Consider the following 17,373-nt stretch of genomic DNA (forward strand, 5'->3'; position numbering starts at 1 on the left):
GCCATGAGGATCTTGTCCCAGCAGCTGCTGCTGTGGACCAGGCCCTGCACGGATCTTGAGGCTGCCCCAGCCACTCATCTATGAGGGTCGGAGCAGCTGAAGCACAATGCGATCCAGGGAAATGACCCACAGCCCGAGGGTGTTGGCTCGAGGGGTGTGAGCTGTGTCCACCACACGTGTGCAGGTGTGTTTGTGGGAACCTCATTGAGAAGAGCCTGCAATCAGCAGCAAGCTGGACACCCCTCAGCCTCGAAGTAGAGTCTTCGGAGGGAGCACTGCACCCCAGCATGGGCCACAGCATGCTGGATCAGAGCTTCTGAGAATGTCACCTGCTGCAAAGCACGAGGTCATAGAGGACAAGCACACAAGACAAGCTGGTGCTGTGACTCTGGGCCCTGGCCCTTCAGGGCCAGCTGGGCAGTTAACCAAGCAGGCGAAGGCAGCCTGCTGGGATCCAGGTGCTGGGCCTGGGACTGGGAGGATCCAAGATCATGGTCTCTGTGAGTTTCCACGAGAGAGATTTCAGCTACCGAACCAAACCAAACCAGCCAGATCCGCTCGTCCCCTCCGGCCACATGTTGCGTGGCCGCCCGGCCTTGCCTCATCCCCTGAACCTGCAGAGTTGACTCCAGGCTCCCGTGAGGGTGGCCTGCTGGGTCAAGGCCCCGTGGTCCTCCCAGCCTGCTCCATTCTCTCCCCCTTTGGTGCCAGGCCTGGCCAGGGACCCCCACTCAGACCCCTGCTCACCCGCCATGTTCCCTGCAGCTTCTCGCACTCACATGTGGACCCAGACCTGAAGGCTCTTGCCAGAAGGAATTGGGACACGTGTTAAATATTCCTTTACAGACTGTCATAAACCAGTGGGATGGAAACACGAGTCTTTAAGTTCTGGTGGTTCATTGTTGGACACAGGCTGGGAGCCCCTGGGGACCTGGGCTGGCCGTGCTCTCCTGCAGGGCTTCTGTGGACTTCCCTCCGCCTCCCTCTGTCCACCAGGATTCTCCGCTCGCTCTCATTGGCCCTCCGCCACTGCAGGGCACTGCTTCCGAGTCAGACTCTGAAATCAGGGCGGTCTCAAGCACAGGAGCAGGAAGGAGAGGGCCGCCTGGGCCGGGAGGCCTGGCCCGTGTCACCCGGCCAGCTTTCCTGTCAAGTGGGCTTGGCCAAGCGTGTCCCTGGAAAATACAGCTGTGCTTTGAATGGCCAAAAGGAAAATTGAAGAGCACACTGGCGTGGACTCGGAGGCAGCTTCAGGAGTCCCATGAGCTGGGTTTTGGTGGGAAGGAGATGAAACATGATGCAAACTCATTTCCAGCCCAAGCTCTAGGAGGCCGTTGGTCAGAAGCCTCCAACCCCAGGCTAGAGCCCAGTTGCAGCTGTGCTGGGAGCTGCTGGGGGGACTGCCACAGACCCTGACGGCCAGGGGCCCGTGGTGGACAGCCAGCTCCCTGCCCACTGACACCTGGCCCGGCAGTCCCCGGGTCCAGTCCTGCCGTTTCTCCACAGGGAGAAGCATCAACTAAGCCTTTCCTCCTTCCACTGACGTGTGACTCTGGTGAAGAGGGGAAACTTTACCTAAAACATCAGTAAATAGGCATTGAGACTCACCTGATCACGAGACCGCCTAGCAATGCACAGCCCCAAACAAGCAGGACCCTTCCTTCTCTGTGGCTCGCACAGTCCCAGGAAGCAGATTATCTTCCACTTTGTGAACTCTTTAAAGCCACCCAGGGAGACGTGCTGGGCAGAGAGGGCTGCAGCCGACCACGTGGAAAAGCATTCAGAGCCCAGATTTGTGGGGGCTGTATTTCAGCACAGCGGTCTCAGCAGTGATAGGTGACCTCACGCCCTGCCCAGAGTGCTGTCTCTCTGGGCACGCTAGGAGTGACCGGGCTTTTCCAAGTTTTCCCCTTAAAATGGCACCGATGTGATTTTGTGTTGGCCAAGCAAAATAACAGGGAGCATCTGTTTTCCTGCAGGTTCAGCCATTAATTCAAAACTTTGTGAGTTTGTTAAGTCAACAAATACTGACTGTGGGTGTGGGTGACGCAGTGCGTGCCACGGCCCTCCAGGGGCATGGGCTCTGGAGCAGAGACCCTGGCTCCAGGTTGGCTTTCTCGTCACCCCTGGGCCCTGGGAAGCGCTTTTGGCTCTCTCAGCACCTGCCCCTCCTGCTGTCGGTGGGGATACTAATGGGGACCACACTGTGGGCCTCTTCCTGCCCTGTCGGGTAGAGAACGCAGGGCCCAGGTGGCCCTCGGTCCTGGGCCTTCCCTGGACATCTTCAACCACCAGCGGCCACCCTCGTTGCTCCGGGCCGGGCTTTGATAAGGAGCCCACGTGGTCACTAGGAGTTGCCAAGGCCTTTTCTTTCTCTGCTGTATGATACTTTGATTTTATCATGTTCATTCTGGCTGAACCAAGCCCTGAGTCCACGGCAGACCAGTCTCGACTCCAGGCACTCAAGTGGCTGTCTTGGCCTCGTCTTCAAATCAAATATGCCTTTATCGTATGGTCCCATATGAACAATGTAGAAACGTTCACCTCTTTAAAACTTACCTGCTTCCAGTTCCCTTCGCACACAAGCACATGGTCTCTGCGGGTGATCCCAGTGCGAATCACGCCCTGGAGAGCAGGTCTGATGAAGGGAGAGTCTAGGGGGAGACTTTGAAGCCATGTCTGCCCGCTGGGTGTGGCTCACCTCCACGCACCCTCCTCCTGAGTCCCTCAGTGAAGGCAGAAGCTGCCGGGCCAGCAGGTGCCCGAGGCCAGCCTCTAGCCGCAGACGGAGGCTGCTGAGGTGGGGTGAGGAAAGCCAGCCTCGGTTCTCCCTTCCTGGCAGGACTGGGTTTGCTTCTGGCCGGTCGTGTCTGAAAACCCGAGGCTGCCTTCAGATCTCTGCCTTGAGTGTGGGTGGCCCACCTCCTGCAGTTCCCTGGGGCACGGCTTGGGACGGCCATTTCTAGTGGTAGGGTCAGTGAGGCGGACCTCGGTCCTGGGCCTTCCTGGATGGCCCCCCAGTCTTGCTGTCTCTCCTTCCTGATGAGGCCGCACAGCTCCACACGCTGGGTAGTGCTGTGGAAGGGCGGCCAGTCCACAGGGGCCAGGCCTCGAGCCACAGCCTCCTCTGAGCCTCGTGAGCACACCAGCCACCCCTATCCAGGTGGATCCCTCGGCACCCCGCGGCAGCCGGCCACAGCCAGGGGCCTCGCGCTCTGGAAGCAGTCGACTCCACGTGGGCTCTTCACCTTCAGAAATGGGGACGAGGTGCTAGTTGCTTTGAGCCGTGGAGTTCTGAGCCATGAGTGACAGTGCTCATAACATGGTCTCCGAATGCCGGGGAGACCCGTGGGCTGGACTTCTCAAGTGCCGCTAGCCCCCTCTCTCCTTCCTCTGTACTTTCCTATCTTCCAGGTGCTGAGAAGCAAGTCCACACAGATGGGAGGAGAGCCGGTGGTGACCAGTGTGGGAGGTCGGGCGGAGGACACCCGGGCCCGTCAGTGAGTGTCCTCAGGGTGCAGGGTCAGTGAGGAGCGGAGAGATGGGTCCTGAGTCTGCCTCCCCTTCTCTCGCCACCGAGGGAAGCTGCTAGCCTTCATGCCAAAGGGCAGAGCCCACCACATTTTTACTGGGGGTGCCAGGGACAGAACCCAGGGGCGCTCACCACTGAGCTGCCTTGCCAGCCCCTTTTATCTTTTGTTCAGGGACTGGGTCTCGCTAAGTCACTTGCCTCCAACTTGCAATCCTCCTGCCTCAGCCTCCTGAGTTGTTGGGATCACAGGCGCAGGCAGGGTGCTGTACGTAGGGAGACTCACTTCCTTGCAATGTGTTGTACCCCAAATTATCTTGTTTATGAATAAGTAGGAAGATAAATGGAAAAAATAAATAGGAAAAATAAATTGGAAAAAATGTATTATCTGCCACCTATCACAAATGTCTAAATGAAAACAAAGACATAAAGCATTTTTAGAGTTGAAATATTTAAGGTGCAGGTGGAAAGTATGGTTTAGCTCTTCTTCAAAATGTAGAACGTTATTTGCAGAAAATATTTCTTATTATTAATAAGCCAGAGTGTCCTGAGGTGCAGCAGCTGGGTGGCTGCCGCAGTCTGGCTGGGCACAAAATCACGAGCCACCACACAGCTTGTAGATTCAAACAGCAACTCTTTATTCCCGAACTCACACCAGCCGTCTATAATCACGTTCTGGGGAAATCCACGTTCTCTGCCCAAAATCCCTCCACTGGGCTTCTGTCTCCCAAAAAATACTGTCTGAATCCCATGAGAACTCAAGGGGAACTCAGGCAGCAGGATACGCCCTATTCCCAGCAGGAATAATCTTAAACCTTAAACCTGGAACCTAAACTGGGAACGCCCTAAACCCGATTATCTTAAACCATAAACCGGGAACACCCTAATCCGCCCTGGTCCTTTTGCAAGGTCACCTACATTCAATGTCACTGCAACATGGGGTACGCTGGCAAGGAAATTGTCATACCTACTTGGCTAATGGCTCCCAGCAGGTGGCAGAGGTAGGTCTGGATGCGGGGCGCTGCTCGGGAGTCCCGCACACAGGAGGCGCAGGCCTGGCCACCAAGAGGCCGGGCGTCGGGGTGGCTCTCAGGAGCTGTTCGGGCTGGTCAGCAGGCAGGGGTGCGAGGTGTGCAGGATGGAACCCGTGGGCCCGGTGCCTCAGAGGAGAGACGCGTGTTCCCGGGTGGAGAGGGAGACTGTGGTCAGGTCAGCGGAAGAACTCTTAGAGCAAAACACACTCCAGCCAAAACCATTTTTAAAAAGTAAAAACGTCTTCAACATTCTGACAGAAAACCATGTGACTAACGACAGATCAGCGTAAAAGCCGCTGTCCCCACTGCAGGGACGATTTCTAGAGGTAAAAGAACAACATGGTCAGGTTAGGGGGAGGACCTCCCGTGGGAGGTCCTGTTGCCTGAGAAGGCAAAGCCAGCTGCCCAAAAGGAGTTCCCCAGGAAGGGACCCTCATGGCCTGAGTGACGTCCCCAAAGGTGAAGGTGAGTGGCTTGGGAATCGAGCAGGGTCTTCCCAGACAGAGCACAGCCGGCCTTGGCTGGACACTGCTCTCCCTCCCATCAGTGGCTTGTCCAGCCCCACAGCCATCAGTGGTCCCTTAAAAGCACCCCGAGAGGGTTGCCGTCTTGGCCACGGTGGGCAGCTCCCAGTTCTGCCCTCCTGTTTAAACAACAGTCAAGCAAGACGAACACACGGTGACTAATGAATGTTGAAACGTCCACAGGATGGAGAGCCTGCCGGGGCCTGGGAGCCCGCACACACCGGCCAGTGGAGCCAGAGGACGCTCAGAGACCAGCATGCAGGCCTGGGCGCAGGCAAGGGCACGTGGCCGGCTGTGAAGCAGGTGTCTGTGAGAGCGTGGCCTCGGCACCTGCTTGCAGACCTGCCCACCCAGCACGTCTCACCGTGTCTCTTGACAAAGTGGGTTTGGTCGCTGGACCGAAGGCGGTTGGTCTCAGTCAGCCCATTGACAGAGTGACACCCCAGTCACCTGCAGAGGGGGGAGAAGCGTTTCCTAGCAGGCTCCCCCGCCCTCACTTCCCTGGGCTCTTCTGCAGAGCAGAGAAAGCTCCGACCTGGACTCCCTCAGCAGCAGATGCCAGGCTTCATCCTCCTCACGGTCGAGCGAAACTCCGTGGTGTCCCTGCACCACATTCCTTCACCCACTCCTCCGTGGACGGCCCCCCGGGTAGCTCCAGGGCTGGCTGTTGTGGGATGGGCTGCCAGGAGCACGGGTGCCCATGTGGCAGCAGGATGCGCTGAAGTTCTTTAGGATGAATGCCCGGGAGCGGCCCGGGTCCCGTGGCGGTTCCACGCCTCAGCCTTGAGGAGTCTCCATACCAATTTGCAGTCCACCTGCAACATGCGAGTCCCTTTCGCCCCCGTTCAACCAGCAATTGTTACTACTTTTATTCTTGATGACCGCCCTTCTCAGTGCAGTGAGCTGAAACCTCAGTGTTGTTGGGTCTGCATTTCCCTGATGGCTAAGGATGTGGGGTGTTTTTGTCATGTATTTGTGGGCCGTTCGTACTCCTCCTTTTGAGAAGTGCAAGTCTGCATAGCCTGCCTTCTAGGCCTGAAGTTCTGATTTCAGTGTGATTCAATCTGTCAGTGATACCGCCACATGGATTTTTTAAAAAAACTTCAAGTTGTAGATGGACACAATATCTTTATTTTATTCATATATTTTTAGGTGGTGCTGAGTTTGGAGCCCAGGGCCTCTCGTGTGTGGCACTCCAGCCACCGACGGCAGCCACCATGTGGAGTTTTATCCGAGTCATCGGGTCTCCATATCTAGGCCATCTGATTGGTTGCTGTTCAGAGTCTCTGTTTATTGAGTGTTGTTTCATCTTCTGCATTCGTCCTTTTAGTTCATTCCTAAGATCTTCTTTTAGCTCATTAAACACTTTAACAATCGATTTTCATAGGTCTCCCTCTGGGATTTCACCAGGCCCCCTGCTGGGGTTGTGCACTCGGGGGAGCTTTCTTTGCCCACCTCCCCCTGTTTCCAGAGGCCCGGGCCCTGCACCTTGTGAGGAGACCCCTGCACCTCCTTGTGAGTGCCCTTTGTTATGTCGCAGAGCTTTGGTGGTGAGTCCTGTGCTCTGCTGGTTTTCAGCTGTAGCACGCAGGCTTAGCTTAACCCAGTCCAGCGTCACTCAGTGGCCATTGCCTCTTGGTCTGCTGCTGCAGGACTGGCGGATGTGACCTGTTCTTGGACAGCTGCTGCAGCGTGTGGGCTCCTGAGTCAGCACAGTGGCTCCACACTGCTTCTGCCAGGAGTCCATGTTCAGGAGGGGACCTCAGGGGCTGGCCGCTGCTCTGGGCCGTCCACTGCCCTGTCTTTGAGTAGTGCTGCAGCCCCAGCAGCCCCAGTCTGCCTGCAGCAGAGGCTGTGCCTGCTGAGCTGTGGGGAGAGCTCCCGTGAGCTGGAGGGTCCCTGCTGCTCCCCAGCCCCTGCATGACCCAAACTTAGGAGTGCAGAGGGGGTCTCTGCCCCCGAGTCAGCCTCCCAGCTCAGGGTGAGCGGCTGCAGATTCAGGCTCGGAGCACTGGGGGCGGCTCATAAAGGGGAAGGACATTCGGGTCCCTTCTGGGGCAGGGGAGGTCTTTCAGGAGCTCAGTGCCTCTCTTCACTGCTCCATGGGCCAGTGTTTCTGGGCATGGTGGCCAGCAGGTGTCTTCACATCAGAGGGGAGGAGACGCGAGGCAGGCCCAGGTCAAGCCATCCCCCCTGCCGTGGCTCCGGACAAACGTGACTCCATGCTCAACATGGCTACCTCAGAGCCAGGGAGACCTGGCCCCGGTCAGGGCAGCGCAGGAGACAGTGTGAAGACGGAGGCCAGGTCTCTCCGTCCTGCTCCAGTCCCCAGGGACGCCTGCAGGTCCACGTGAAGAGTCCAAGTCTTCAGCCAAAGTGGCCCAGGCCACCGTCATCACCACAACCCACAGGTCAGAGGTGTGGTCTGCAGCAAGGCCGGGGGGGGGGTGGTGGTGACACTGCATTGTCCACGGTGTGACCTCCAGGGTTGGTGGCTTTAACCTCTAAAGTCAGCCGGCCAGGGTAAGATGACCAGCAAGGGCTACATCCTGAGTCTCATGCAGCAGTGACGCACTTCACAGAGTAGTCTGGCGGGACGTTTCATGGAATCCTTGGTCACAGTGAGGTGCAGGGCTGTTCAGGTTTCCTGGGCGCTGTTTGTTGAAGGGACAGGACCTGTTCATTGTGCGTTGAGGAATCTCCTTACTACTTGGCCACAGGTGTCTCCTATCAAGAAGTAGCCAGGCGCATGGAGCCCTGTCATCGTCGACTTGATTGGATTGAGAGGCTCCGGTGATCAGGCTTCCGGGTTTTCAGTGGGGGTGTGCCTAGGAGTGTTGGCATGAGGGGAGGCCAACTGAAATGGGGACCTTCCCTAGGTGTGGGCACACTGTCCAAGAGCCTGAGGCTTGGATGGAACAGGAGTTGGAGACCGAGGAGGCAGCCGCGGATGGAACTCTGGAGCGGGTTCTTGTTGCTGCTGTGGTCCTCTAGGACAGACTCTGGTTCCTTTACTTTTCCAAAGCGGACTCTGCGGCGTTTCTCCAGGGACTCTCCAGAACCCCTGGTCTCCGTCTTGGGCCAGCACCAGGGACCCCCTCTTGTTCTGGGGCCTCAGCCTCTTGGACTGTGCAGCTACGGGTTCTCCCAGCTGTCCAGCCTGCAGAGGGCCACTGAGGAGTGTCCAGCCTCTGGTTGCATAAGCCAACCTAATAAGTCCCCTTTTATAATACCCTTCCTGTTGGTCTGTCCCCCTAGAGACCCCTGACTAACACCGCGAGGAGCTGATCCCACTCTTTCAGGGGTCCTCTGTGTGCTCTGCAGGAGACTCCACAGGAAGTGAGTGACCTTGGTAATTAAAACGATTATTAAATGTCGGCACTGCATTTCTGCTTTTATATGTTACTGTGGCATTTACCAGGTTTAGGCACCAGACCAGGTTGAACGGGAGTCTGCCGTTATTCTACTTTAAATATCAGGGGTCCTTATCAAACAGTTGCACTTTTCTGCATTCATCCTATTTCTCTCAAAAGGGAAAGACAATGTGACTTAGACAAAAGTCACTATTGAAGAGAAACACACATACCTGTCTTCAAGATGTGGATGACAATCTGGAGGAGTGCTGCAGGGACGTTGAGAAAAGATGCGACTGCAGCGGCTGCGCGGCTGTCTGGGGAAGTCATCCCTGCTCCCGAGGCCACGTGAGGAATGTGGCTTTACATCAAAGGAAGGTCTTGCCATCCCAGGAGGCGCTACGCCAAACAGGGTCCTGCTCAGGTGGGCAGCGGCACGTAACGCCATCGTGATGCTTTGTATCCTGAACTGTATTATCCATGGACCGAGATAAAAATACACACAAAAAGTAGGCGGATTGGCAGAGAAGCCAGCTCTGGACCGGCTTCACGTCCCCAGGCCCGGTGTCTGCTCACTCACGACGGTGATTTGGAGGTCGAGAGGATCTGAAAAGCAGTGGAAAGGTGACCGAGGTGGCTTTGGGAGGCCTGTGGGGTTGTGAGGAATCGGACATGTTTGGGGACAGAACACCCCTGTTGTGGTAAGTGCTGGCCCAGGCCCACAGGGTCCCGCCCCTGGATGGTCCTGCCTTGCCTTTGGCCTCGGCAGGTGCACATGGGCCAGGGGCGGTGTGGAGCCACCGCCCTCATGCAGCCAGGAAGCGAGAGACATGGGGGCCGGGCCCGGTGGCCCCCACAAGGGCGTGCCCTGTGACCTTCCTCCTTCCCCTGGGCTCCACCTCCTCTGGGTTCCACACCTGGCCTCTGGGGACACTCTGGACCCAAACCGTAAAGGACTGGCCTCTGAAGGCAGCGTGGTGCGGAGAGGGAGACGGGGGCAGACCGGCTGCTGAGAGGCTCTGAGGGCCAGTGCCGTGGCCGTCCTACCTGTGGCCACGAGCTACAAGAGCCAGCAGGGCCTCGATTCCTGGCCCTCGGCTTCCCCTGTGGCTGCCTCTTAGGAGGGGCCTGTCCCTCTGAGGCGTACTGTCCCTTGGAGGGCGGTGACCGTTCCCAACAGAGAGGGAGCCTGGCTCTCTGTGCCTGCCAAGCACAAGTCACCAAGGCCTCGGTGCCAGAGGCGACTGGCCTCGGGGAGCCTAAAGGGGGGTCCTCCAGGTCTGGGTGAGGAGAGGCCAGCCATGAGCAGCTGTGAGGCTGGAGCTGGAGGCGGACGTCCCAGGGCAGACTGTCAGAACCCGCTGGTGGCACGCAGGGGAGTCCAGGCCTCTCGCTACCTGGTGAAGGCGTCCATCTCCTCCCATCTCCCAACGCCTTGTCCAGTCGGATCGTCTGGAAGACAAGCGCTGATGCACCACGTGCTCCTCAGATGTGGCACGACCCAGAACCTGGCGAGTGGACGGTGCACCGTGGTGTCCAACAACAGTGTTCACAGGGTGCAGGACTGCAGGGCAGCGTCAGGTCGCTGAATCCTCTTTCGTGGGCAGAGCTGACCAGCAGGGGACACGTTGAAGCTCACCAGGGTGAAGTGGGCCAAGGACCAGGCACACAGTGCTCGGCTGGACAGCACTGCTGTCGCCCAGGACAAAGCACCGCTAAAGAGTTGTGTTGGTTCATCCGAGCCATCCAGCCTGCGGCAAGCCCACACAGGGAGCACAGGACCATGGTGAGAGTTCCCGTGCTGCCGCAGAGCCGCCTACCGGCCAGCAGGGACGAGGCGCCAGTCCCTCCCGGCACAGCGAGGGAACCCGCTGCCAAGAACTTCAGGAGCATCGGAGCTTGGCGGCCCTCGAGAGGGCCGGGCTGTGCCTCGTCCTGAGGACAGAGTGAGGAAGCCTGTTCCCAGGAGGGAGGCGGGAGGCTCTGAGCCTGTTCTGAGAGCTGCCATAGCCCCGGTCAGTGCTCTAGGCTGGTTAATGTGGAGAGGGAGGTGCATCTTCCATCACATAGTGGGTGCTGGTTCACGGCTCCTGAGATGCTGCAGACGGGCCGTTTTCCAGGAGGGAGTGTCTCTCTGCAGGAGCAGACTTTCTATTCCGACTTAGCAAGTAGTCTCCCAGCAGTTGTCCCCGAGGCCCGATGCCGTCCTCCCTGCTTGGCCTCTCGCCAGCGCCGCACTTGCTTTCTGAAGGCTGCGCTCAGGCTCCGGGTTGCTCCGTAACAGAGGAAATTGCTGTTCTTTCCATCTGCCCACTCAGATCCTGGCCCTGGGGGGACCCAGCCTGCATGTTCCAGAGTCCAGGCCCAGCCGTGGGGTGCAGGCTGCAGACTGGCCATGGCCCTGCTGGGAGCTGGGACGCGACACAGAGCCGCCCACCCACGGGAGCACCTTCTGCAGGAGTCGGTGCCGTCCACTCAGCACGGGCTGAGCCCAAGAGCTGGAGGGAAAAGGTGCCTCAGGAGCAGACGGCACGGTTCGTGGGGAGACTGCTGCAAACCTCTCGGATGAGGGTCCCCACGCAGAGCCACTTGGGGGTGACCATTTTCCCATTTATCATACGGATTCCCTGGAAAGGAGGATACATAGGTTTTAGAAAAGGTTGGAAAGAGAAGAATAACCTGGAGCTCCTCTCCTGAGCCTGTACCGTCCGCCATCCTCAAAGTGGCCATGTCCGGGAGGCTCTCGCTGTCCAACTTGCTCTCTTTCAAAGTCACAAGCGATCTGGGTCGCTTGGCAGAAAACCCGGGGTTTTGAGAAGAGGTGAGCATGGCGTCTTTGGAAAAGAGAGCCGCTCACCTGGGCCCTGCTCCTGCTCCTGCGGCTTCAGACGCTGTCAGCAGTGGAGCGCAGTCTCTGTAGCCTGGAGGCTGGAGAGCCGAGGGCGACATCGGGGACTGTGTGCAGCAGCCCCATGTTTCCCAGGAGGAGGCCAAAGCAATGAGAGGACCAGCTGTTCCCAGGCTAGAGAAGGAATCAGGAGCAACTTGGGCTGAAGCTCGTCACCCGACATCCTGTCCAAAGCCCTCCCAGGTGCAGGCCACACTCTGGAGTAGCAGAGGACCAGTGATCCAACACGGCACCAGGCAGGTCAGTGTGCATGAGGCCTCTACCACGTGGCCTCCTGGATGAGGCAGGACCTCACCTCTACTGTGTGCCAAGGGAGTTTCCACGTGTGTCAAGAATCATGTGGAGCTGAACTGGGAAGAAGTGGAATCCCAAGGTGGCAGCCGATGGGTTGAAATACACCTGCGCTCACACCTCGCGGGCAGGTGAAGAAGGGCCAGCACTATCTTGCAGGCATTCAGTTAAGTAAATCCTCTTGGAAGAGATGCAAAACAGGGTCTAGAGCAGCAGTGAGGAAGCCAGGACCCGCCTGAAGTGTGGCCACAGCCTGGATGAAATGAGCACCAAGCTTCAGCCATGGGAAACAGAACCCAAAACCCAAGTAGAAAAACAACTTGGACCTTCTGTTAACATCCATAGATAGGTAAGAACATAGCATATCCATGAAACAAGAACAGGGCATTATAGAAAAGGAGTGTCCACAGGATGGAAACACCCATACACGTTCCTGAAGCCCTTGTGGAGGGGGCTGTGTTCTAGCTGGGCATGGCTGGCAAGTGCCATGTATGCAGACATATGCATGTACTTCAGGCTCTGATACCTACTGCATGCCTACTAGGATACAAATGCCTAGTTCAGGACATGTACACTAACGTGCACATACTCTGTGAAGTTCTTGAAGAGCATTGTTGCTAATCCAACTTGAACGGTGACCAGGAAGTAGGAGATTGGCTTGTTTGTTGGAAGCTAATAGTCCTCAAACATCAAATTAAAATTTGTTTCCCAGTAAGATACCCTCCTATTGCTCACAGGCTCTTCTGTGCTGGGTTAAACTTCTGTATGATGGTCAGAAATTTAAAATGGTACCATTGCTTTAAAAATTATGCCCAGCATGTGGCCTTAATTATCTTTCTGTTCATGAGCATATAATAAACTAGGTAGAAAATAATATGAAAACAAATTTTAAGTATTAAATGTTCTATTTATGGAATTAATTGCAAAAGGAAATTGAGAGATGAGGCTGGGGCTGGGGCCCAGTGGTAGAGCGCTAGAGCGCTGGCCTGGCATGTGTGAGGCACTGGGTTCCATCCTCAGCACCACATAAAAGTAAACAAAGTAGAGGTCCATTGGCAACTAAAAATCATTTAAAAAAAGAAAGAAAGAAAGAAAGAAAGAAAGAAAGAAAGAAAGAAAGAAAGAAAGAAAGAAAGAAAGAAAATTGAGAGAAAAGGGAAGAGTTTGGCAAAGTTTCAATTTGAAATGGCTAGAGTCCATGCACTTGATGGCCTGGGAACCATGACACCCTCAGGGCCCAGGGCTGTGCACAGAGACTTTGATCACTCTTCAGTTGAGTGCACGGGCAGCAGTTTCCTTGGGTTCTACAGACGTTTATAATCAAACACAAACTGTTGGAAAAAAACCATTCTGGTCCTGTTGCCAGACATTTTTCTGCCTGGTTTTTAGAGAATGGAAATTTTAAGGAAAATCTGATCCATGTGTTTGGTTAAAAAATTTGAAACATTGGATGACTTGAAAAAATGCCCAGGAGGCTGTCCCCGTCAACCCGTGCCATCCAGCGTTGTCACAGGAGGCTGAACGGCTGTGGCTCGTTCCCTCGGCCTCCAGGCTTTGAAGGCGGCCTCCACCGAGAGTCCTTCCCTGCTTGCGGCACCCTCTCGCAGGACAGGAGCCCGCCTGGCCCCTAGCTGGGGGGCAGGATGATGTGGCCTTGCCCAGAGTGGCACCTTGTGGTCCGTCCACTGGCCACTTCTGTTTCATGAAGCACGTCCAGTCGAGACCCCAGGCTCCCCACAGGAGGGACGGTGCCGCAGCCTGCTGAGAGCAGGGCAGTGGGACGAAGACAAACGTGGCTGGACTGCGAGGCTCACCCCACGCGGCATGGCCAGGGTCGGGCCCTGTGGTCTTCCTCGGGCGAACGCAGGTCTTCTGGCCAGTGCCCTCTCCACTGCCCCAAGGTCCCTGCTTCCTTGGGCCTTGTTCACTTTGGCCTGGTGGAGATCCTCCCTCCGCGGCTGCGCCTCGCGTGGGCCTCTTTTCCGGGATGTCATCACACAGGACAAATCTGATTTTGTTTGTTTTGCCGAAAGCCTGCCTCTTGGAGGAAGGTCTGGTCAGTTTTGATGCTTGTGAAGATTTTGGAGAGCGTTCTGCTCCTTCGCCTGTGTGGATGCATGTGTAGGCTGGACAAGGTCTCCAGGGAGATTCGGGGGAGAGAGCCAGGGCCTGGTCCAGCTTCAGAGACTGTAAACTCCTCAATGTCTCGAGGAAGGACAGGGAGGCCTTGGGGCCCTTTTCTGCCAGCCCCCTGGAGAAGGGCAGGAAGCCATGAGCTGTGAGAGAGGGGAACGGGGAGTCCTGGACGCCAGGGGTGGCCAGCGGGGTGCATCTGCCAGAGGAGGACTGGGGGCTGTGTGCCTCGCAGCCCCGTGGGCCTGGCTCGCACCAGGGGAATCTCATCAGAGAGAGGCGGAGGGGCTGGCATCAGCCGGGAGGCCGAGGTGGTGAGCCTGCGGCTGTGTTCCCAGAAGGGACTCCACGGCTGAGGACAGAACACACTGGGCCCGCGAGGGCACTGCGGTAGGGTGCCCACAACACAGCGGGGGTCCCAGGTGGGCCCTGACCCACAGTTCTGGGGAGAAGGAGGTGGGTCTGGTGCACCAGCAGGAGGGAGAGGGGCTGCTGTCCTGTGGAGGCCAGGGGAGGGGGCCAGGCCGAGAGCGAGGCCTGGGTGCCTCGCTCAGATGCCAGGACGGACCCTGGGGGCTTGGGTCGCAGTCTGGAGGGACCTGCCCGTGTGCCGGCAGAGAGTGGGGGGTTAGGCTCACCTGGAGCTGAGCAGTCTCCAAGAGGAGGGCAGAAAAACCAGGAAAAACCTGGGTTGGCCCGGGAAGAGTGGCAGGACCTCGGTTCTGGGGGCATCGCTGGTGAGGCGTGGCCCGGGCAGCTGTGGGAGCGTCTCACCCTCCCTGGACCTTGTGGCTGGGCAGGCGCTGGTGTCCAGACTGCTGTCAAGCACTTTGTGGGTGCGTTTAGCATTTAAGAGCAGACTTTTAGGAAAGCAGGCAGCCTCTGTGACGTGGGGGAGTCTCGTCCAGGCAGCTGAAGGCCTCAGGGGGAAGAAGAGGAGGAATTCTGCCTGAATTCCCAGCCCTGAGGCTCGAGGCTGCAGGAGCAACCCTTCCTACCTCTCTAGACTAGCCTGCAGGCTGCAAGCCCCCCAGTGCCAAGCCGGCTGCCTCAACAGCCTCCGTCCACGGCACCGTCCCCTGCCCGTGGTGGGGGATGGAGAGTGTGCGGGAGCTGGTGCAGGCAGAGCTGTGGGCAGGCAGGAGCTGGCGGAGGGTGGCCACACTGCCGACTCCTTAGCCAGGACTGCCCGGGGGGAGCCTGGGGCCCTCAAGGATCCGCCGCGCCAGGAGGACAGGGCTGGGATGCCTGGCCCAGGGATGCTGCAGTCCTCCAGGAGCTGGTGGGAGCCACAGGAGAGGGGAAGACGGTGACCAGAGCTGAGCATCGGAGGAGGACGTGGGACAAGGGTCGCCAGACGTGGTGAGGTGCGGCTGCCCAGCCCCCGGGTGGCGGGTGGTGCCACCGTGGAAGAGAAGCATCTTCACAGGAAGGAGAGCGGCATGGGCTTGCCACCAGGTGAGTGACTCAGTGGAGGGACACACGAGGCCGTGGAGGCAGAGACACAGAGGGACATGGCTGGAATGTGCACGTCCTGCTCTCCAGAAAGCACCCAGGAGCCAGGGTGTCGGCAGGAGCTGACACCCAACAGCTGCCAGGGAGGGAGTGAGGAGAAACCCCGACCCGAGACACGTCGCAGGGCAAGGACGGATGGCCCACATGTACGCTTGCTGAAGCATGACGTGCTAAGGAAGCGCCCTCTGTGTGGCTGGGAGCAGAGGGTGAGGGACGGTGTGTGTCTGATATTCAGCCAGATTCTTCAAGGTCACCGTGAGAACTCCTTTTCCAAACAGCTTCCCTGGCAAAAGCTATTGGTGAAAAGAAGAAAAGGACGGGGAGATCTTGAGTTGGAGTACCGTGCAGTGCCCAGAGGCCGTGCCGGGACGCCAAGACCCTTCCCGTGTGTGCTCTGCTGGGCTGCTGCAGACGAGCCTGGCCACGGGGCTTGGGCCTGCACAGCGAGCCCTCGGTGGCTCTGTCTGCCCTGGAATGTGGGCTGCGATCACAGCAAGACTTTTAGTAAAATTAACTGTCTGTTCAGATTTTCATCACCAGAACTTGAAGTCATTCCTTTTGCAAGAAAACAATAACAGAGGAGTGTGCTCTGAGGTTGGAGACAGGAGGAGCTGCTCCGAGGCAAGGCTGTCCCAGCTCTGAGGGTGGAGGCTGGGGGGATGACTCCCACAGCAGGAATGTCACAGGAGGCCCTGCCCGTGCTCCTGGCCGGGGGCGCGGGTGTTTATGCCAGGCTGAGAGGTCAACTTGAACTCCTGTCCTCTGCTGCGCGAGCTTTATGAGACCTGCATAAATCATCACCCGAGAATGGCACCCGGGCCTGGAGACGCCTGCCAGCCAGGACCAGGAGCACAGGGCCCTTCTGCAGGGGGATCACACTTCTGTTCCCTCCACCTCCACCCCACAAGCTCCGGCAGCTCAGACTTTACCCCCGCTACCTTGTAGACCAAGAGTGAAACAAATGGAAAAAATGAAATGAAAAGGGCATTTCCGACTTCTTCCTCGCATCTCTGCCAGGTCAAAGGTGACTACCGCCTTCTCAAATTGTCTGACAAATCTCTTCATGGCCTTCGGGGAGCAGAAATATCTTCAAATGAAAGGCCACTAAAACAATGAAAGGGTAAATAGGTCTTCAGCAAAACCTAGAACGTCCTCCACCCAGAGACCACCTCGACAGAGAAAGAGGCGGATCTCACTGGCATCCAGAGTGCCGGGGCGGGGGGTGAGAGGCCGTCACCCAGCTGAGGCTGAGCGCTGACCTCCATGGCTGGCAGAGGAGCAGTGAGGTGGCCAGGAGCCTGTTACCAGGAAAATGCAAGTAGAAGCCTCATGAGGTCTAATCTAAAGCCTGGAAGTATCTGGTGCAGACCCGGCGAGACCCTCAGCTGTGCACCAGGTAGGCCAGCCATCGCGGGACATTCCCCACGCCTATCAACCGGTGTCCCCGAGGTTCCACACCCTGTGTGCCTAGGGGAGGGGAGAGCCTGCTCCTCAGAAGGACCTCAGCCAGTCCATCCTCAGTGGCTTCGCTCATGAAGGCCCTGAGTGGCCATGGGGACCGGTGATGAGAGGGCGCATGAGTCACACGTCACCCTAAGTGGAGAGTGGTGTCGTGATGCGGCTACCCTTGACGTTCCAAGTCTGGCTCGTGTCACCTGCGTGGTGTTCTCCCGTACACTCACTTTCCTTAAGGGTACATGACTGAGTTATTTCTGGATGGGTAGCATTCTGAGGTGTGTCTGTACCATGTCTCCTTTGTCCACTCCTCTGAAGTCACTGATGGTGGCAGGATCTACTGATAAGTGTGGTCCTAATGCTTCCTCATAGCTCAATGCCCTGAGTGAGGGGTCCGAGGATGGAGGAGCCTGTGGTTTGCACCAAGGACAAACAGCAGCAGGAGAGTTTACAAATGGTGCCATCTCAGATCGGGCCACCAGGAAGCCTGGAAATGGTCCTGGCCACCAGCCCTGTTGCTGGCAAGTTTGGGCACTGGTATTAAGTTGGAATTGCACCACACAGGCCAGGGATCTGTGAGGTCACCATGAGAGCAGCTCACCAAACATGGCCATTTCCTATTTCTGGATAT

At 57.3% G+C, this 17,373-nt stretch overlaps 1 protein-coding gene across 3 annotated transcripts in view; it reads left to right on the top strand.

The window, feature by feature from the left end:
- The window catches only part of Wdr27 (WD repeat domain 27), a 153,030-nt gene extending 148,831 nt beyond the window's left edge, over positions 1 to 4,199 (top strand). For 2 of the 3 annotated variants that reach the window (XM_048805769.1, XM_048805770.1), the window contains exon 27: positions 3,415 to 4,198. In XM_048805769.1, coding sequence (XP_048661726.1) covers positions 3,415 to 3,421 — 7 coding nt within the window. In that variant the 3' untranslated portion in view covers positions 3,422 to 4,198. Of the gene's footprint in view, positions 1 to 3,414 lie in introns of all 3 variants that reach the window. The other variant, XM_048805778.1, reaches the window with a different exon arrangement.
- Positions 4,200 to 17,373: the final 13,174 nt, after the last annotated feature.

This window comes from Marmota marmota, unplaced genomic scaffold, assembly GCF_001458135.2.
Source record: "Marmota marmota marmota unplaced genomic scaffold, marMar, whole genome shotgun sequence".
In the NCBI taxonomy this organism is placed as follows: domain Eukaryota; kingdom Metazoa; phylum Chordata; class Mammalia; order Rodentia; family Sciuridae; genus Marmota; species Marmota marmota.